Raw genomic sequence first — 20,727 nt, forward strand, 5'->3', positions numbered from 1 at the left:
TTTTAATTATAATATAATATAATATAATATTAAAGAAAAATTATCTGTTTTATTTTTAACTCAATCGTAGAGGAGATATAATTCCATCTCCTGCAAATACGAGTTCCCGTTCACCATGCGGAGTCGGATTCGGATGTACGAGATCCGATCCGTTCGTGGTCCGTCCTGCCCTCGAAAACCCTCGTGTTTTGCTCCTCCCCAAGCCCTCGTCCATTCGCAGAGCTACAGTGATGTCGTCATCCGATTCCATGGTGAATTCTTCTCTCCTCTCTTCGATTTTTACTCCAAAAAACAAAAAAAAAGCTCTGATCTTTTTTGTTTCCTCCCCTTTCAATTCCTCAGGAGTCTGCCGGTCCTTCTCTGGACGACTGCTTGAAGCTTCTGAGAGGAGAGCGGGACGAGCAGAAACTGGCCGGTCTCCTCCTCGCTACCAAGTTCTGTCGAGGGGACGACGACGCCTCCATCCTCCAGGTTTATCATGCCGTCGCCCCTCGATTCCTCCACCGTCTTCTGGTCACCGGTAAATTTTCTCAGATCTTTTGTTTTTTCTTGGGACTTTTTTTTTTATTTCTTCGAGTGATTCGTTAGTTTACGGATTCAATTGAAGGAATGGGCAAAGGAACCGGTGATATTAAGGGTGGCGAGGATCGGGAAGCGTATTTGAGGCTCGCTGTTACAGTTCTCGCGGGGTTTTGTCGGGTAGCAGAGATTGCTTCTTCAGAGGGAATGATCTCTAAAGTTCCTCTTGTAGCAGAGATCATATCAAAATCGTCAGTTTACTTGATTTCCTCTTTTCTCAGCGGCAAAGTGATTATTTTGGAAAAAAAAGTTCTGATCTTTGAGGATTTTTACCTATCTCGAGTGCTTAAATTTAGTTCGTAAATGTTGTGCTGTACAACTTGTCGTGCTAAACTTTATGTCAAGATGATTGGCCTTATGCAATCATCCTGGGCTGTTATTATGTTTAGAGCTATGCCACATTCTGTAAGTAGGGACTTTCCATTCGGTATGTTTATAATTTTTCAACCTTTTTCATAGTTCCACATCAATCTTTCTCTGCTCTTTCTTTGCATGACTAGACTAGTTGACTGTAATATGCAAGAAAATATTTGTATGATTCTATAAGGTGCATCTTAAAAAATAATTGTCATCAAGGCAGGTTTATAAGGTATGTTTATTCTATTTCTGAGAAGCTAAAGGTATGCTTGACTTTATCTTCAAATGCTGCATAACGTAAATGAATTTGTAATAGAAAAGTACAAGTTTGTTGGGGCAAGGAACTTGCTTCAGCTTCTGTTAGCTCGTTCATATTCCTGACCACTTTTCTTCTAGAAAAAGTAAACATAGAGTAGCTTTACTTGCTTTGTACTATGGTATAGGCATGTATCGAACAAATAAACATGCTTTTAGCAATTAATCTCTAGAAATCTAGGACCATAATTCAATATAGATATCTGTACTGATTGATGTTTGACATGTGCATTGCATAATTTGAAGTAAAAACTTATCATACAGACTACCATTACATAGGTATATTTACCGATATGAAAATAAGCTCAAATTCATTGTAGAAACTATAAAGAGGCATCAAATATTTTTTACATTGTAATGCATCGTATGCTTTTGTCTGCCCTCTGCCACTATCATACGAAACTCATATAGTGGAACTAGCAAGATTTTAAATCTTGTGGGACGGAGGTGTCTCGATATCTCCATGGAACAGGACGCTCCATTATCTTATCTTATCTTATCTCGACAGCAGTCCTGATGATACATCCCTGTAGATATCTTCCTTTTCTCTTCCCTTCTTCTTTCATATCTTTTCTTCCATCTTTTTTTTCTTTTTCTTCTATCTTCTTTTTCTGTGTTTTCTTTTTCTTTCATTTTCGTATCCCTTCTTTTCTTTTTTTTTCCTTTTTCTTATTCTTTCTCTTTCCTTTCTTCCTTCTTTCCTTTCTTTTTCTTCTCCATTTTCTTCTTCTTCTTTCCTTTTATTTTTTTCTTTCCTCATCTTCCTTTCCTTTTTCTTTTTGTCTCTCTGCGTGAATGGATTTCGGAATCCCGACCCCATCCCGGTCCCATTTTCTCACAAAAATGGGATGGGATGGACGGGACATCCCCCATCCCACCGGGACGTAAAACCTTGAGTGAAAGTATCGCAAGAAGCTTAAGTAATCTTCTTTTGATCTCTGGTTCAATACAGAAAATGGTTGTTTTGTTGTTGCTGCCTCTAATTGATAAATCAGATCCTGCACGCTTACATTATCTAGACACTTCATTTTTAGGTTTCTGAAAGGGTTTACACTTTTGGACACTTGGACATGACACAAAATGTCTAGGCACTCTGCCTTGAGGTATCCTGCTTACATTAGCAAGAAGTGTTCGACACTAGTCACCATGTTTTTTGGAGTACCATGCAAAAGATTTTTAATTTCATGTGTTGGACCTTAAAGCAAAGTGGCAGGATGCTTTTAACACAAAGTTATCACATCTCTTTATTAATTTAAGTGTCTTAACACAAGCAACATAAAATATACCCAAAGAATACTTAAACAACTTAAGGAACATACACGTAAAGAATCCTTAACATTATATGTTGAGGATTTACATGTGTAAATATATGTGTATTTATGTAAATGTCTTTGTGTGTTATGCCCACATGCTTATATTTTTGGAGGCTGCTTTTTTATCCGATGCTTGTGGACACTTTAACACAGCACCTGCTTTCCAAGTGCCTTGACTGATCAACATGCAGTAAAAAGAAATATCAATAAGGAAGTTATCCAAAACCATCTTAAATAGAACTTAGGCTATTCCAAACAGTGAGACTAAGTGGATACAAACTTGTGCTACGCTGTACACTTCAAGATTCATCAGTACATGCTAAATGTGATTATATGAGCTTTAGATGGAAGGCATTGCATACGCAATATGTTCTGTTTAAAGTATCAAACCCAATTTTTTCCCTTAGCTATTTGACTTGAATTTATATTTTGCTAATCCTTGTCTTTATTTAATTAAGCCTTTTCTGCTTACTACTTTATATGGAAACTTGTTTGGCTTTTTATCCAGGTCGGACCCATCAATTTTTGAGGAATGCTACGAATATCTATTGTTGGTTGCAACAGCTTCAGAAAATAGTATCACAAAATTTTATGAGCCTAGAGTAATGGATATGCTAGCTCCACATATCTCTACTTTGATTGATGGTATTTACCAAAACTTATGTTTTCCTTTCTTTTTTTTTTTTTTTTTTTTTTTTTTTTGTGTGTGTTGGGATGAAAGGGCCTTGCGAAGGTCATATCATAATGTTTTCTCCGCTTAGTTAAATATAATCATGGTTAAGTGAAAGTGATAAGTAACTTATATAAAGATGTGCATGCTGGAGAGAAATAGTCTCTAAAAGTAAGTCTTTATACATTTACTCTTTCTTAGTTGTCTTCTACAAAGCAAAGCATTATGAAACTCATGTTCTTTATTATAAAACTTGCTTTAGTAACTTTGGCATATTTCATTGCTTCTTCTAGTACCTTTTCAAATATTTTGGGTTCTTGATAGTTGATAGAATGCTAAAGCAAGGGTTGCAATGACAGAGGGTTTAGGACATTCCTATGTGATTTTGGTTTTAGAGGTTAAAAAATGCTGCATAATTAGAGATTATGCAATCTGGGTTTATCATTTTTTTTCCTTTTATTTTCTCTCTCTCTCTCTCTCTCTCTCTCTCTCTCTCTTTGGAGAACCAACTTGTATCAGTCATGTGGTGATAAGTTACCAGGTTTTTTTTATTGCAACACTTTGACTTGTTATATTGGATAGGATCTCATGGACAAAATAGTTGGCTCAATAAATTCTTACTTATTACTCTTAGATATGTTGCATTTTTTTCTCAAATTTACTGACTTGATCGACAACTTGATTTTAAGAATTTTGATTGACTCATGCTCATAATTTTCTGCAAATATTCAAATGACAACTTTAAAGCTTTGCTGAATGTTGTTTATATATCAAGATGCTTAAAATTTCCTGATCTTTTCCCTTTATATTATTCTTTAATTTTTAACATTTTCCAACATTTTCCTTATCATGTTTTGGATCTCTAATTTTTGCCCATAGTAAACTGATCATGACCATAAATTCATTGTCTTAGATAGAAAGGAAATTGAAATTAGATTCATTAAGTTTTTCATAAGGTCAACATGCGAGAATATATGCAGTCAAACATTTTGTTTTAGTTGTTGTAGTAACGAATATTGCTTCGTGGTTCATTTAGCATTATTTCATGGTTATTATGACTGTAATGCATAATTTTGGCTCCATTTCAATTTCTTCCTATCAAGATCTGAGGCCCAAATTTTCTTAGTGCATTTCTTATATTTTGGAAACAATGGATTTCTGTTGCTTGTTCATGATTTTTCTCTTGTTTGGTGGGTTATGCACTTGAAAGGATAATTTCAAGAAGATAACCGAGGCAATAATGAAAATCATATTAGTTGCATTGTGGAACATTTTAAGTGATATCTGTTACCTCTATTGATTAAGTTTGCTTGGCACGGGTGGAAAAAGATCAAACTACTGAGGTTATTGAATCAATCACTTATTGAATACAATAATCTGGAGATGTGAACTCATTAGTGTGGACCATATGAAGTGAGGTCATACTTGTTTCACCATTGGCAGTGCTTATTCTTGAACAATTCAGTTTAATATTGTTAATGGTTATATTTTTTGCACATAACTGCTATGACATTAGTGCAGTATATATGGTTAAAGAAACTTGTTGCTTGTTGCATTGAAATGTATAAATGGTTGTATGTAGTGATATTGTCCATTCTAATGCAAAATGCTTATGCATTTATCAGCTCATGTATTATGAAAGGGCTTTTTTACGATTTGACTATTGCCATTCATCATGGATATTTATTTCTAGAACTTGCATATAGTTGTTAAATGAGGGCCATGATGCTATACATGATTGGTTTTAGTTAACTGTGGGTCCAGCTATGGGTGACCTTGGTCATGTGGTGCCATGATAGTTCCAAATGCTAAGTTTTGACCTTGGTCATGTGGTGCCATGATGGTTCCAAATACTAAGTTTTAAGTTGCATGCGAATTTGTCTGTAACATCAGAACTAGGTGCTAGATAAACTAGTCTGTTCTTTGTGCTTTCCTTGTTGCTTGAATTGTGGCTACCCCTACTTGACCTGATGCTTCTCTTTATATACCATCCAGAATAACTTTGCATTGCTTAAAAAATTTCTGTTTCCAAAGGTTCTCGGTCATTGGAGCTTGCCATGCGACTGCTACAGTTGGTTGTGAATAAGCTATCTGTGGACATGATGAATACTGAAAACATATCAGGCATCTCATGCATGGTACACATGATCATATGTAAAAGTTCTTTTTATCTGATTAACGTTTTGAATGATCTTTAATTCTGTTGTTTCTTATCAAATATTTATAAATTTCTGTATCTGTAGTTGACAATTTATTTTGTGATTCAGGTGGCTTCTATTGCTAAACAATTTGCTGTCCTGCAAAATGTGTTCAAGTTTGATGCTTTGCACCTACTCGCTACTCTTTTGTCTTCAAATAACAGTGTATGTTAATTTACAAGTAATCTTTTCAGATATAATTTATAGATTATGCATTTGGAATTCATGCTTTAGTTGTGTACAATGAGCCATATTTCTGTTTTCTAGATCCGTGATAATTCACTTTCTCTTTTACCTGGGAATTTAACATCTGGCCATTCAGATCTGATAACTTTTGCATGTCACATGCAACGGTGATAAACTTTTTACAGTGTTTCAATGAGCAGCGCACTTCGTTGCATTTAATGATTTGTATTTCTCATTTTGCTTCGGTTTAAAGAATTAAAAAGTTGAGGAAAGTAGAAATGGAAGATCATGTATTGTGTCATTCTGGCCTTTGCTATTGCAGTGGTGATTCATGTTGCTAATTTGGCTCTATTATAGGATAATGGAAGGCAAAATCAGAGAAAATCAAAGATATTCTCCATTTGATTTTGACCTGACTGGATCAAGGGACCATCTATCTATCTGTAAATGTATTTATTTTAAATGTTATTGTTGTTTTAATCAAGTGAGAGGCCTAAATCTAACTGCAAGCTGCTGCTCCTTGTCGGTTATCTTATGAAATAGTGAGACTTCCTTTCTTGTTCATAATTTTCTCCTTGAAACATGTTTCCAGGGTACCGTGAATGTTTCATTTGAACACACGACTGCTTTGCTATATTTTTGTCATCCATCTGGCATCAACTCAATTATCTTGCATATATAGTACTGTCATATGGCTGTCTAATTGTGTTGCATTGCATTGTTGTTTATGAAGCTACTTCATGATGCTCTAAGGTCGAAGGCAAGCAAAATTTGGGCAGCTCAAATACGTATTGGCATTATGACAATCCTTCAAAACCGTGTTGGTATGTTACATGCCTAGCCTGAGTTCCATGTTCGGAATGAAACTTGGTTAGCAGAGGAAAAACTATTCTTTTTTTTTTTTTTTAAGCACAGGGACAACTATTCATTTGACATTACATGTTCTTGGGGTCCCTTGTTTTTTTTATGCTGTCATATAAAACTGTTCTTTCCATCAATTGAGGTGTTAATTTTTTTAATGCAAAAACAAATGTAATTTTTAAATCTTATATATGGTATTTTTCAAAAAAATTAATAGAATCAATCTTTTAGTAATACAGAATTACTTATCTAAAGAAGATTTTATGGATCATTTTAAATGTTCTAGTGAAAACCTTAAGAAGAAAAAAATCCAAAATAGAAGACCATAGGTCTAGTGAGCAATGATTTCTTTAAGAAAACATATGAAATAGAAATTGATTGTCATTTTTGCAGAAAGGGGGCATTGTTGGTCACTTGATATTATTTCCTTATGTGTAGTGTCTGCTGAAAAGCTTCAGGCTCTTCTTCTGGCGGAGTCCATGATGTCTATAGTTGGTGAAAACTGGCTGCTGGAATGCAGTAAATTGAATGAGAATGATGACCAGGATCCTTTGCCAGCTGACAAGTAAACAATGCTTATTTTTTCTTGAGCAGACCTTTTGCACCGGTTGCTTAATTACTTAATATGTTATTATTTTGACTTGTTTGTAGGTTTCTGTTACTTGTACTTGAGTCTTCAAGGATTGAAGTTGCTGTTCTTCTCAATGAACTTGCCTACTTGAAATATGAAGCTTCTAAAAGTTCTTCAAATACTGCTGAAACCATTGTCCAGAAGCAGAGAAATCTTGCTATATCATTTTCCTTGATAGAGAAGATCATTAAACTAATTTCAAATGTTTCTGGGGCAGTAGGTATATTTGTAAATAATTTTTAGCAAGCTTGTTGACCATATTGTGGTTTTATATTATTATTGTCAAAAGCACAATTGGGGTTTGTTGGTGACATAATCCCTGTAGTTCAATTGGTAAATTAATGACTTACCACATGTTGTGTACCTTATTATTAGTTTCTCTTAATGTAGAGGCTCATGACATATATATGTGTGTGTCCTTGTATAAAAGCACCTTTGTATTGAAAGGGTTCCAGTTATCTGGTGAAGTAACCAAAGCATTTGTCATGTTTCATCATGTAACTAGTAGCAAAATGATTTTAATTTGGCCATGTATTATCCAGTTTTGGGTAAAATTTTGCAATTTATTTCATGAAAACATAAATTTCTTTATGTTTCTTTAAAGGACTGTAAGTTTAACACAATAATGTTTTAATTAAAGAAGATTTACATGATCATAGTTTGCATGTATTATTCATTCATGCCCCTTGTCTTAAAAACAGATATATTTTAACTAACATTCTCTTCAGCATGAAAATACTTTAACTAACAATTAGTGTTGACAAGTTTGTAGTTTATCTTTTCTGGACTTGTGACTAGTGAGGTGAATGCGGTTGCAGTCTTACATAGATATTTACATGTTGTCAGATGGTGTTTTTGTATCGGATTCCTCAAACTAATGATAGACAAATCTTGCATTGTACTCTTATACTTCCACAAGCACTACTTTGTCATGACTCTTGAGATATAGTTTCACCAACCAGTATGATGATACATACATATCTTTTTTATTTTCTGAAGTTATCTTTTTTTTGATCTTTTCTGATAGTTGTAGCATGCAACTCCAGAGCTAAACACTCAAAGGTCCCAAAAACAATACAATGTAATCTCATACTTCCATAGGCATTAGCTTGTCATCTGTTATATTTTTACCAAAAAATATGATGATATATATTGACTATTAATTATTCTAAAGATCTCTTTGTTTCTATCTAATCCTTCTTGATAGTTTTGGTGCATAACCCAAAGCTAAACAGTCAAAGATCCCAAATTATAGACTATACTATGAATGATGTCTCACATATTTTTCTTGACATTTTTTTTCCTTTTCATTTATTCTGGATTCTTTTAGGGTAAATCATGAAAACTTCTAATGCCTAAACTCAGTGTGGTTGAGGTTTACTGGAACAAAGTTTTAAGTTTTGAACATTAAATGAAATTCCAACTATATATGGTATGTTGGTTGAGGGGGTGATAGAGCGCTCGCAAGGATATGCTCGCTTTTCAGATTTTGTAAGTGGACCATAAGTCATAAAAAGGTAAAATAAAACTAGTCTATCTAGTGCATTCATGTGTGCATGTGTTATGGGTGAATGGTTGCTTGCATCAATGTGAGTTATGCTTTAGCACTTGATTTTAACAAACAACAAAAAGTATATCCTCATTGTTATGAGGGGTCCTTGGGTTGACCACTTGGGTGATAGATAGTCCTCAAAAGTCTAGGTAATTGTAAACTAGATCATCATATGCATGAATCGCTATACTGTCTTGTATCGTCCAATATGGAGCATACCGTACCAGGTGGGAATTAGTACGATACAAGCCCCATACCAAGGTGTATCGAGGTGTACCAAGATAAAAACTAAAAAAAAGTGACAAAAATGGTTGGAGGATGTTTCGATGCGGGGTGTACATCATACAGTACTAACTCATACCATGCCGAAGCAATAATGTATCGATACCCAATACCAAGATTGCAAACCTTGATCATATGGGCATATAGATCCTTATCCATTTTAAATTATCTATATTCAACAAATGTAAACATGTAATCACATATAACTATGTAGTATGTATGTATGTATGTGTATGTATGTGTGTGGGGGGGGGGGTGTGTGCGCGCGCACGTGTATATATGTAGACACACATATACACGTATGACATGTTAAATGTTGGCCGAATGCATGAGTCTCTCGCCATTCTAGGGTCCAGGGAGGGTTAGATGTTTGCAGCCTTACCCCCGCATGTGGAGAGGCTATTTATGTATTTCAAACTCGAACAAAGCAACCTTATTGTTGCGCCAAGGCTCATCCTTAGTATGAAAAATATTCAAGACATGTATACATGTTATTACACATAAATATGTATATACATATGAAGATATACACACGCGCTGCGTACCATGTGTATAAACTTTACAGTATCCTGTTGTAGTTTTTCATCATATATGATGCATGGGTGCTAATGAAAAATAGTTAAATTCAAGTGTTAAAGAAGGGACTATATAACATTTTTCATTGAAAACCTAGACCTGGTTTGCAAATTTTGTCAAGACAAGTGACTAAGAAATCTCAGTAAAATTCTTGTAAACTTCTATATATCTTCGAATTGTTTCTGCTTGGTTATGTTCATTGGATATGCCTTAAGGCATATATTAAGATGTTAATATTTGGAAACAGTACAAAAATCTAATAAAATTAATCAAGTGGTTTAATCAAAAAATAATTAAACAACTGAAAGTAGGTTAGGTCCATTGCATTGTTTCTCTTAGCTTGATGACCATTCTCACAGTTGTTTGCAAATATAGAAGACACTACTGCTCCAAAATATATACTAGATACTAGACTATCCTAACATTTGTGTTATTTAAACAGTGATAGGCACAATAGAAATACTATGATATATCCTAAGTTGCTATGCAGAACATCAATGGACTCCTTTCTCAAGAAAGCTCATAAGCAGATAGGAGATACAAATGAGAATGGATAGATAGATTTTGATTCCATAAAACTTTCATGCCATATGGAGGTTGCACAACATAATGCTTTCATATGTACAGTGAATGTGGTTAAGCATAGATGATGAACATTCCACTGATGCACAACTGTGTCTGTTTGGGAGGAAAACACAAGAAACAGCTTCAAAGATATGTCTGGAAAATATGTCTGATTAGTTTCCGTAACCATTCTATCCCTCTGTGCTCATTTGCTGGCACATTTTGCTTTTAGCCATGTTCACATGATACATGCGTTAAAACTTTCTTTCTTTCTTTTTGATTCAGTTGAATTCCTTAGGGAATATTCTTCCTAGAAATCTTAGTAGTATAAATTTTTTTCAGATCACCCTATTAATGAAAGCACCTTAATGAAGGCTATTGCGGGACTCAATGAGACGATAAATTTAGTACTTGATTTTTTAGAAGATTCCAAGGTAATTATCTTGACCTTGCTAGATAGTTTTGACATTATAGTATAAGCTCTTAAATTTGTTGTTTCATTGTAGGATCATGGACAGAGAAAAGGAGATGATCTTTTAGCTGCAGCACGAATAATTGGAAGGTGCGATAGACTTGCCATGTGATCCTCACTAATTCCATCTTGCAGCTTAAACATTTGGACTGTTCAACTAGACATGCATATTTCCTTCAGTTTCAGCATTTTGCATGAATAATATATTCTTTACAAAAAATTTCTCCTTAAAATTCAAATGTTTAGTTATCTATTCTGATGTTGTTCAGAGGCATCATTATGTTCCTGTGAGTGCTATAGTTTAAGCAATCATAAACAGAATGCATGTTAAACATACAATTTTCACTTTATAGCAATGTCTAGGTAAGGCTAGTAGGGTTCCTTTTCTTGAAAACGCATGCAATAATGTAAAGCCTATTTTGAAATGCTCCATTTTGCTATTTGCTTACAGCTGCTTTATTTGTGTATACTGATTTCTGTGTTGTGAATCTTGTGATCATCCTGTCTTGATCTTATTTAGGCTGGGGTGTTTTTTTCCCTTTGATGATCTGTACTTATGTCGCCATGTTTAATCCTACATTGCACTAGACATTTAGTATATTGTGGCTGTTTCTTCAATGGAATTGGATGTTAGGTTCCTTTATGTATCAATCTCTGTCACAGGCGATCTTTAGATCGTGAAGTAGGTTTCCTGATAATCATATCCATTCCAGTTATCTCGCAGAAACACCCTTGGCATGCAAGGAAAAGACTCAACATCTCTTAGGATATATTCTCTCAATTGAAGGTGAAGATGAATCAAGGTTTCTCACCCTCTTTCTGCCTATAATGTGGTTGAGCAAGGGCTAACATTTTTCTTTCCCTATTAAGCAATTCAATGCTGATGATTCCTTTGCATTACTACTAAATAACAGCCCCTTTTACTCTGTCTGCTTCTTGCTTCCAATGTTGTGCCAAATAACCATGGAGGTTGATGGATGCAAGGCCTTGGCTTCATTCGAAGGACATATTGCTGTAAGCTTGTCTATGCCATACGCAAGTTTTAATAATTCTATGCATATTTTTATTGATAAATTTTGATTTTTTTTTTTTTAATGTTTCTCTGTAAAACGACCTTGCATGAGCCAAGACAAAATGCAAGTAACTTTGTTATACTTTAGTTTCTCTGTTATTTTTGTATTTTGTTATGTCATTACTTCAAGCTGGCTCGGTTGTGATTTGTGAATATATCGATGAAGTTATTTGTTTTTACGATGTTATTCTGGTTATATATGAATCATTCTGTGTGATGCTTGTTATCTTCTTAGCAAATGCTAGTTCGTACCTTTTTAGCTGTCAGGAATGCTTGGTGTTATCAATGTGGGATTTGGTGGCAAGGAAAGTGATTATCGTTATACCATTTCTATCCTCTGTTTTATTTTTATGGGATGTTCAATGGTCTGTACTCTGTAAAGGGTATGCAGAGTGCAGACAATATTGAGTTTATATAAGCAGAAATGTCTTGCAAATATTATATATTTGCACTAACGTGCCATTCATAACATCCATCCAGAAGAAGTGCCTGAATATGAAATAAAGATTATCGTGTCGGTTACTGAATACGAACTTAAGAAACAAGCATGATATTATAGATTCGTAGAATTGGGTATATGGATTCCCTTATTGGTTGCCTAATATTATATAAAAACAATGCATATATGGTGTATTATATTTGTTTATTAGTGTAGTATGTAATCTAAGTACTTCATTCAAATATCTTGCTGGACCTTCATGTACCCATACAATGGTAATGCATAGTATACTGCATGTGTTCTTTAAAGCTAGCCATATTTCTATATTGATTTATTAGTAAAAGCTCTACATATTCTGATACTAATCTATAATCCATTTATAAACCTACCAATATAAACCTTGAGAAATGCATGGCATCATAGTATATAGTTCATTAACATAAGCATATTGAAGAAGACAAGTAGTGGTTCTGGCTTAGCAGGTGGTAGATTGCCTTGTGAAAATGATTGGAAGATATGGAACGACGGTGGAGGATAATGGTCCAATATTCCTAGCATGCGACACTATCCTGAACTTTCTACTAAATGTATGCTGTATCACTCTTTCAAACGGTTCTGATTTGTATATGGGGGTTTGTAATTACTCCACTGTCACATATTCTCTGTTATGATTTATAACAAAGGTTTTTTTTTTTTTTTTTGATGCAGAGAAATGAACTTCAAGTTAAACTGGAGGGTTCTCAATTCATCCATCTTTTAAAAGCATTAGCCTTGTGGACTGGTAGTGCTCCTTATTCGTCATTTCTGGCTTCACAAGACCAGTGGAACCAAATATTAATTAGAAATGAGAAGTTCCTTTAGTGCTGCATTGCTTTGTCAAACCATTCTTGAGAAGCAAAGATGAAAACCTTAATCTACAAGCACTAAATTTCATCCATTTGGTTAGGCTTACAAATCAAAGTAGATCAGCTTTTAAATAGAAGCTAATGCTATGCTTAAAACTGTGGTGAAACTTCAATACAGGTTTGGGCCAGCAAAGTACTTTCCATGAAGCTAAGAAGGCTTGTTGATAAACTGGAAACTTACCCAACTAATTAAGCAGTTTTAATCCCCAAACAACCAGGGATCCATCCTTGAGGTTTACCCTGAACTTGTTGAAAGTAATAATGAATAGAGAAGCTGAGGATTCAGGAGTAAAAATAGAAGCATGTGCACCGAAGTATCAAGCCACATTCACCTATATGAAGATAGCTTTGTGATTCTGCATTGCTATTCCATTATATTATCTCATCTGATGTATCTGGAGATTTCCATCTCCTTGCTGATGTAGCTTGTAACCATCACTTTGAGCCGCATCTTAGATTGTCATGTCTTTGTTTTTGAATGTCTGGTTGAATGAGGTTGTTGGCCATCATTTATAACCATAATTGTGACCAACAAACCTTCTCATCTCATCCATCAGAAACTGTTGCCAACCACAATGTAGTGTAATTTTCTGTACAGCTTGAGGATTTATTGAAGTAATTCCTAAAGAAAGTCTTGACAGGAAAATATGCTGCCATTGATCTCTGGTGTGTGCTATGTTGGTATTTACTAGAGGATTAAGAAAATACACTTGCCCCATTTATGCTTATGTGAATATTTTAACAACACTAGTATGTTGACTGGCTTTCTTCTAGTAATTTATTTATCAATGTAACAGCTGTACCTGTCTTTTTAAAGTTGTTGCAAGTAGCCTCACTTAAATGGTGCAATACTTCATTATATTTAAACAAGCAGTTGCTAGGATGATTTCTGCTTTTGATGTTGCAAAATGCATATACTTGCAAATTTGCTTAAATTTGGAAATTGGATTTACTTTCTTCTATTTTTTCCTCTTCAACACACACTATACACTAACAATATTTTTCTATTCTTCCTAAACATAACCACAGAGAGTAGCAATGATCCATTCATTGACATGATGGCTTCAAGCATCTGCGCTTTGATATTTGACTTAACATCAGAGGAATCTCTTTTAAACAGTCCCGGATTTGACAGAAGTAGCATCGATATTTTATCTCGGCTTCTTGTCAGAAGTTTGAATGAGGTTGTCCTTGTTCCTTTGTGAATTTTTTATTTTACATCTTGATGTTTAGCCAGTGTTTGCAACTGCTTACATATCATACTCAATGCAATCAGGGGGAGACAAGCAACAATGCAGAGGACCAATTGGACCTCCATCAGATAATTACTGCAGGTTCATAGAAACTGTTGTCTTTGCCTATTAGTTGGATTTCTTTTTTAAAAATTACAAATCTATATTTTCTGTTATATCTAGGCTTGGAAACCAGCCAATCTAAGACTGAGTGAATCCAATATTTTCAAGTAGCTTGTTCCGGAGCAATATAAAATCAGACCCGTAGGCCACCTATCTCTGACCCTGGTTACTGTAGAGCCTTTATTGTCAGACTCAAAACATTGAACTAGGTTCTAACTGGGTTGATGGGGGATGCCACTTTCTATTGATTTTTCTTGTCATCAAATGAGATATGGGTTTTTTTGTGGTACTTACTGATTCCATTGTAAGAATCCATACTACTGTTAAAATAGATAAAACATATCTTGCGAAATTAGCAGGCACGTGGTTGGAACCAATTTTCTGGGTTTTTCCAGTTTTTTGGTTAAATAAATTTTAACTGAAGATGAGCTGCATTCTGGTATGAATTGATGGTTGCCATATGACACGTGCTTCTACCATCTATGTGCCACTGTCCACCTGACCCATGGTGACCACTGCTACTCTGTTTCTGCTCTTTCATACATCCCACCTTTGTCTCCCCCTCTGACCTGCTTTCTCCATCCACCTTGTGCAATTTTGCTGCTTGACCGCTCTGCCATTGCTGCCAATGTGTGTGGATAGGGTACAGATATTCTGCTGATCTGCTTAACCATGGCACCAATTTGTTGCTAGTCTGCTGTACCACTATGTTAAAGTTTAAACTATCATTGTATAGCTGCCAGTGTACTCCATTGCTTTATTGTCCGTTGTTGCTGTACCACCTATGTTCTTTTCCACCATCACGGTGTTATTCTTTCTTGCATTGCATATCAACCTCACCAGCAAACTCCTGTCAGTATGCATTTTTTTTATAAAATCAGCCTCCTCTCTCATCTCCTCCCTTTGCCTCTGGCAGAACCTTCTGCTAAGGTTGGCCTTTCTGATCTCATACTCCCAAAACTGGTTGGTAGCACCGGCAGGGTGAGGAATGGATGGTGTTGGATCCCACTCCATGTCTTTCTCTCTCTACCCTGTCCTCTGATTGGACACGTAAACCCTCTTTTCTGCCACTATATCTGGACAGCAGCAACTATCCTTCAGCAAGGATCCTGCCTGCATCTGTGTGCACTTGTGCACACATTATGACCCTTCTCCACTGGACACAGGTTGTGAGATGGAGACGAACATGGATCTCTCCTAGTAATAAAATACCTTTGACTTCCACATGTTTGCATCACTGCCCTGCATACCTAACATCAATACCGGAAGTTAACTCTATGCTTTGCCCATCCTGCCGTCTATTTTGTATTGGACAACCATTGTTATGATCTTAGAAGGATGTATAGGACTCGAGGAGCGCATATGTGGCTGATGGAAAATTTTGGTCATTCCTTCACTAGCATAGCCTTCATTATATGACTCAAAATGTTGATCTGGGTGCAGACTGGGTGTGATGGACAATGTTGCATTGGATGGGTTCTGCTTGTAGTCCATCTTGATATTGGTTCAAACAATATACTTGTCTTTTATTTATTTATTTTTTTTGTTGCTCGCTTGCAGGGTACCATCGGTGGGCTGATCGGTTCCCACGTGTTAGAAATACTTTTGAGCATGCGATGAACACTCAAAGGTTTTGATATGGTTTCACTTTGAGAGACGTCCATGATGCCAATCAGAAGAGAGGAGGATAACTATCATAGTCGCTCGTTCGCCCTAGTGTTCGGGTAAATGTATTTCAGATGTTGATGCAGAGGAAAACGATCATACTTGTCATTGTGCCCGACTCTGGTCATTGCCCGCGGCTCCAGTAGGGTTTCAATGGCTCCTGATGGTGCTTTAACAGCAGTGAGAAAGCCATGTTTCTTGGCTGCACGTGCTGGCTTGTTTGAGGTCGTCATTGTATCCTATATATTGAGGCTGACCGCCATCAGTTATCTTTTGCAATGTACTTCAACATTATGTAGCACGAAAGCCAAATATACACTGCAAAAGATGAAGTCGTATCCGCTGAAAATTGTTTTTGAGGACTGGTGGATCTGTAGTTTGACAGTATCTGTAACAATTACAGCTTGGTTGGTAACTATGTTTTATAATGGCCTTCTATATGCGAAAAAGGAGGACGGGGCTTTTGCCATCTGCGGAAGCAAAGCTATAGCCTATAGGTGAGTAAACACAGACAACAGATAACTTGGTGGATTGACCATGCTGGCTGACTTATCAAACTTGTACCAACTTTGGCCAACTGAATGTGGAGATCATGGTGTAATATAGCTCTTAGGAGATATTCTTATGAACAAGGAAAATCACAGCCTTGTTATTTAATATCATGCTGGATGACCGTAACAGGTGCTTACAGATTGTCATGTCGTTGCTTGTTACTGTTGTTTCGTGATGGGAATGAGAGGTCTTGCACCAACAAATAGGATCGTTGCTTCTCTTATTTTTTATTCAAACTTGTCAACTATAACAAGCCATAGCATTCATGTAATCGTTGGAGCTTGGAAGCATTTTTCTCTAACTCTGGGAGGTGATGTCGGATCATCGGTTGGCTAACTCCTAGGATTTTTGAGACCCTGTGAGCTGGCTCCCTGATGGACCAAAGGTGCTATTGAATTTGAGATAGACACTGTTGCGTCAAAAATTGTTGTGGGTTCAAACAAAACGACCTTGACAGCTTTTATTAACTTGTTTCTGGTGCAACTTGTGTTTCCTCATCTGTATTCTCAAAGTACTTGACATCGGCCTTTGGTTGCCTGTTTGCTAATTAATAATGTACTTGAGATTTGCGGGTTAAATGCTGACAAGAAAACCTCGAATTTTTTCATATTGATGGTCGTCTTGACAAGCAGATGTTTCTGTTAGATTTGTTTGACTTGAACCTTCTCCATGTCTAATTATGGATCTGAAGAATCTGTCTCATTTCTTGTTCCTTCTTCCAAACGTATGTGAGCTGGCATTATGGGCTGGTGCTGGAGATTGTTGATGATGGTGGCGAATATGAAGAGTGGGGGCAGTGGTGAGCAATGGTGGACATCAACAGGGGTGATGGATGACGTTGAGGAATGCTAGCAGTGGAGGGCGGGGGGTCGCAGGTGGTGATGGGTGGTGCTAATGGCGAGAGAATCAAGGGCTCATTTCTCTCCCTTTCTAAACCCTTTGGGAATGGTATAGTCCTATCCGAGCTCAAGCTCGAGGTTTGTACCCGAGTTTGCTTTATGCGTAAGTCAGACCTGTCCAGCCCAGCCCACTCACACCCTTTTTGTAAGATAAATCCTCTGTACACCGCGGGCGGTGTGCGAGTAGGTGCGCAAGTTCTGCACCGCCCGCGTGTACAGAGGATCTGCCCGTGATTGGCTCATGTGTGGAACCGAGGGTGTATGGAAAAAAAAAGAAATCTTTTCGATCCCACATATGAGCCAATTATCATAGATGGTACATGCGGTTCTGTACCATCTACGGTGCAAGAAGAATCTCTTTGATAATACCATTGAATGATAGGCCTTCCTCCTAAAGATTGCACGTATCATCGTGTGGCCAAAGGTAGGTAGTGTCATCAATCCTCCATTATATTATGAATTACATAATATAGATTCCTATAAATCCAAGGGAGATGATTATAGTCACAAATACACACACACACATGTACATCTCTCTCTCTCTCTATCTCTCTCTCTCTGTGTATAGTTCTTCTAGTGAATTTTGATATATGCACTTGAATTTTGAAAGATTTACTGCGCTTGTTTCGCTCCAATGAATAATAGCTTAACTGTATGGACTTATTTATTCAATATGAAAGTCTTTTTTTTTTTTTTTTTTTTGTAAAGCAATATGAAAGTCATTGGGGTGGTATGGAGGACTTAACATGTATTACACATATGGAGTAGATACATGAAGAAAAGAATGGAAGGTCAGAATATATATCATTTTCCATTCCCATCATTTGGACTCGGTAATTTCAATTCTAATTAATTGGGATTGAATTTCTACAAAATGGAGTAAAACCATGTTCCGGGAGACTTGGTGGCCATTAAAGTTGACTATGTGCTTGAGTAACAACGAAGAAAAAACATTTCTACATAAATTATATATTAAAAATATATTGTAGTAGTGTTATCTATTGAATAAGATAATATTTTATATAATATACATTGGCTGTATTCGGCATGCAGCTTTTGGGATGCTTTAGCTTATTTAAGCTACAGCATAGTAATATTAGTATTTGGTGAGGATAGCTTATAGTCTATAAGCTAGTTTTTGTTGACAGCTCCCTCACCCAAGGGTTCAAAAGCTACAGCTAGCTATGCACTTTTTAATTCTAAATTTACCTCTTATCTTTTTCTAAAATTATTCATGTATTTAATGTTTAAGCTTCCTCCTCTCTCCTCTATTCTTCTCGCATCCACCTCTCTCCTCTCTTCTAAAATTACTCATGTACGTTTTGTAAACAACCTCTGCCCTATAGTAAGAAAATTTTTATTTTATTATGAATTAAAATTTTTAAAATTTATTTACAAACATAATACTATGAACAACAATATGACTCCATTAATTCTTAATTCAAACTTAAAAAATATCATATGATTTTTATTTTTATTATTTTATAATTTATTTATTTTATAATTTAGCAAAGTCGATTTTTATTACATCTATTATATTTAATTGAACTGAATATTTGAAGTGATGTTAAAAATAAATAAAATAAAATTACATCTTTTTGTGTCATTTTGTATATGATAGGCTATTGACATAATTAATTTTTATCAAACACTTAGACTAATACATGCTACAGCTACAAAGCTCATGCTACAGCTACAGCTGCATGCCAAATACAACCATTATCGATATCCATAACAAGCCTCATGTGCAATATGCATATCAAACACTAGTTTAAACAAAAAGAAAAAATATTTCACTAGAAAAAACAAAAAGAAAGAATATACTCCTTTCTACATGTGTTTGCTCACCATACTTTACACCATTTTCTAACTAAATCATAGGCATTGCAACTTCCTTTCACATGCACTGGATATGCCAAATCCTATTTTTGCATCGTGAAAACCTGTGTCTCTCCCACACACATGCATGGAGGGACGGCTACGTGCATGCGTGAACATGTGTGCACACATTGAGTATAGACAAATATACTTTCCTAAGAATATGTGAAGTATTTTACTGATTATTTTGGAGTAATGCTGAATCAGAAATTATTATATCATGAAAAATTTCTAGCTTCATACTTTGAGAATGCCCTTCTAAGAATATCATGTGAAACATATGATCATTACATGTTGATTTGATGACATTTTCTAAGTTGTCTATTTATTGTCATAATAGCATGTCTTAACAAATTCGATATATCAAAAATATTATCTTACTTTTTTTCTCAAAAATGTATTATTATCTTTTTTTTCTATCTTTTTTTATATAATATCTAATAGTAATGTTGTATATTTCTAGAAAAATTATAGGAATTTGTTTAAGATAGTGGAGGAAACAAAATTAATATTATAATGTACTGGTAGCTAATAACTGCAAAAGATAATTGTTAATTAGTTTTCCAAATTTATAACTCTTTGTCTTTTCAAATGGCGTGATCTTGAGTTAAGCAGCAAATTCAATAACAACTGCGGATTTGGAGGGAAATTAAGGAGAGATATAGCAACTCTGTAGCACGCTGCATCAAATAGGTGCAATATAATTTTAATTTTGATAGAGGGATGCAGTAACACAAGAGTTGGATTTGGTTAAATTTGAATTAACTGGTGCACTGAGATCCTTATGCATAATCTTTCCTATATTCATAGTGAATACTCTATGAGCATTATTTTTCTTTTTTTCATTCTGAGATTTCTTTTACGGTAGTATCTAGTAGTCGATGTAATTTTTATTTTTACTTCTTTCCCCCTCCAAGAGATCTTTATTAAATTTAATGTAAAAATGTATCCCAAGAAATTTTTATTTTCTCAAAAATAGTAATGATTTAAATTAAACAAAATAATAATAAAAATTAGAGTCTCTACTAAATCTATTTTAAATTCAAATCTCAATATGTTCTTGCTTTGTAACTTTACTTGCTTTCTCCACCATTAATTACTTACTTTTTTTTTTTTTTTCACCTGTCCTATTGTTGTTGACATGTTCAGTTTTCTATATTTCAATATAACAGATTTATAAATTTAATGTATTACGCTAAGATCTTTTGCATTTTCTAAAAAAGCTAAAAAAAAAAAAAAAAAAAGCAAAAGATCAGTCTCATGAATAGCAACCATGTAATGTACATAAATTTAAAACTTATGTAAATAAATATTATGTTAATGGTGCATAGATGATATACATGTATTAAGGCTAGCTGTGGATTATGATTTTGCTTGTTGGTTGATCCTTCAGAAAGATGTCATCT

General features: G+C 35.2%; 1 protein-coding gene across 2 annotated transcripts; it reads left to right on the forward strand.

The window, feature by feature from the left end:
• The first annotated feature begins 108 nt into the window (after window positions 1–108).
• On the forward strand, window positions 109–16,410 carry LOC105052829 (uncharacterized). 2 transcript variants are annotated; one of them, XM_019853410.2, is made up of 18 exons: window positions 109–251; window positions 343–520; window positions 608–770; window positions 3,073–3,209; window positions 5,269–5,372; window positions 5,502–5,597; window positions 6,352–6,442; window positions 6,918–7,044; window positions 7,131–7,330; window positions 10,427–10,518; window positions 10,591–10,646; window positions 11,270–11,359; window positions 11,471–11,570; window positions 12,550–12,654; window positions 12,776–12,848; window positions 14,002–14,156; window positions 14,249–14,306; window positions 15,888–16,410. In XM_019853410.2, exons 1-18 carry the CDS (start codon window positions 231–233, stop codon window positions 15,962–15,964), a joined length of 1,923 nt encoding a protein of 640 aa, XP_019708969.2. In that variant the 5' UTR covers window positions 109–230; the 3' UTR covers window positions 15,965–16,410. The 2 variants fall into 2 exon arrangements, with proteins under 2 accessions (XP_019708969.2, XP_073101326.1); XM_073245225.1 differs by lacking the exon at window positions 12,550–12,654 and having other exon boundaries at window positions 15,888–16,188.
• The last annotated feature ends 4,317 nt before the right edge of the window (window positions 16,411–20,727 follow it).

This window comes from Elaeis guineensis, chromosome 10 (genome assembly GCF_000442705.2).
Source record: "Elaeis guineensis isolate ETL-2024a chromosome 10, EG11, whole genome shotgun sequence".
In the NCBI taxonomy this organism is placed as follows: domain Eukaryota; kingdom Viridiplantae; phylum Streptophyta; class Magnoliopsida; order Arecales; family Arecaceae; genus Elaeis; species Elaeis guineensis.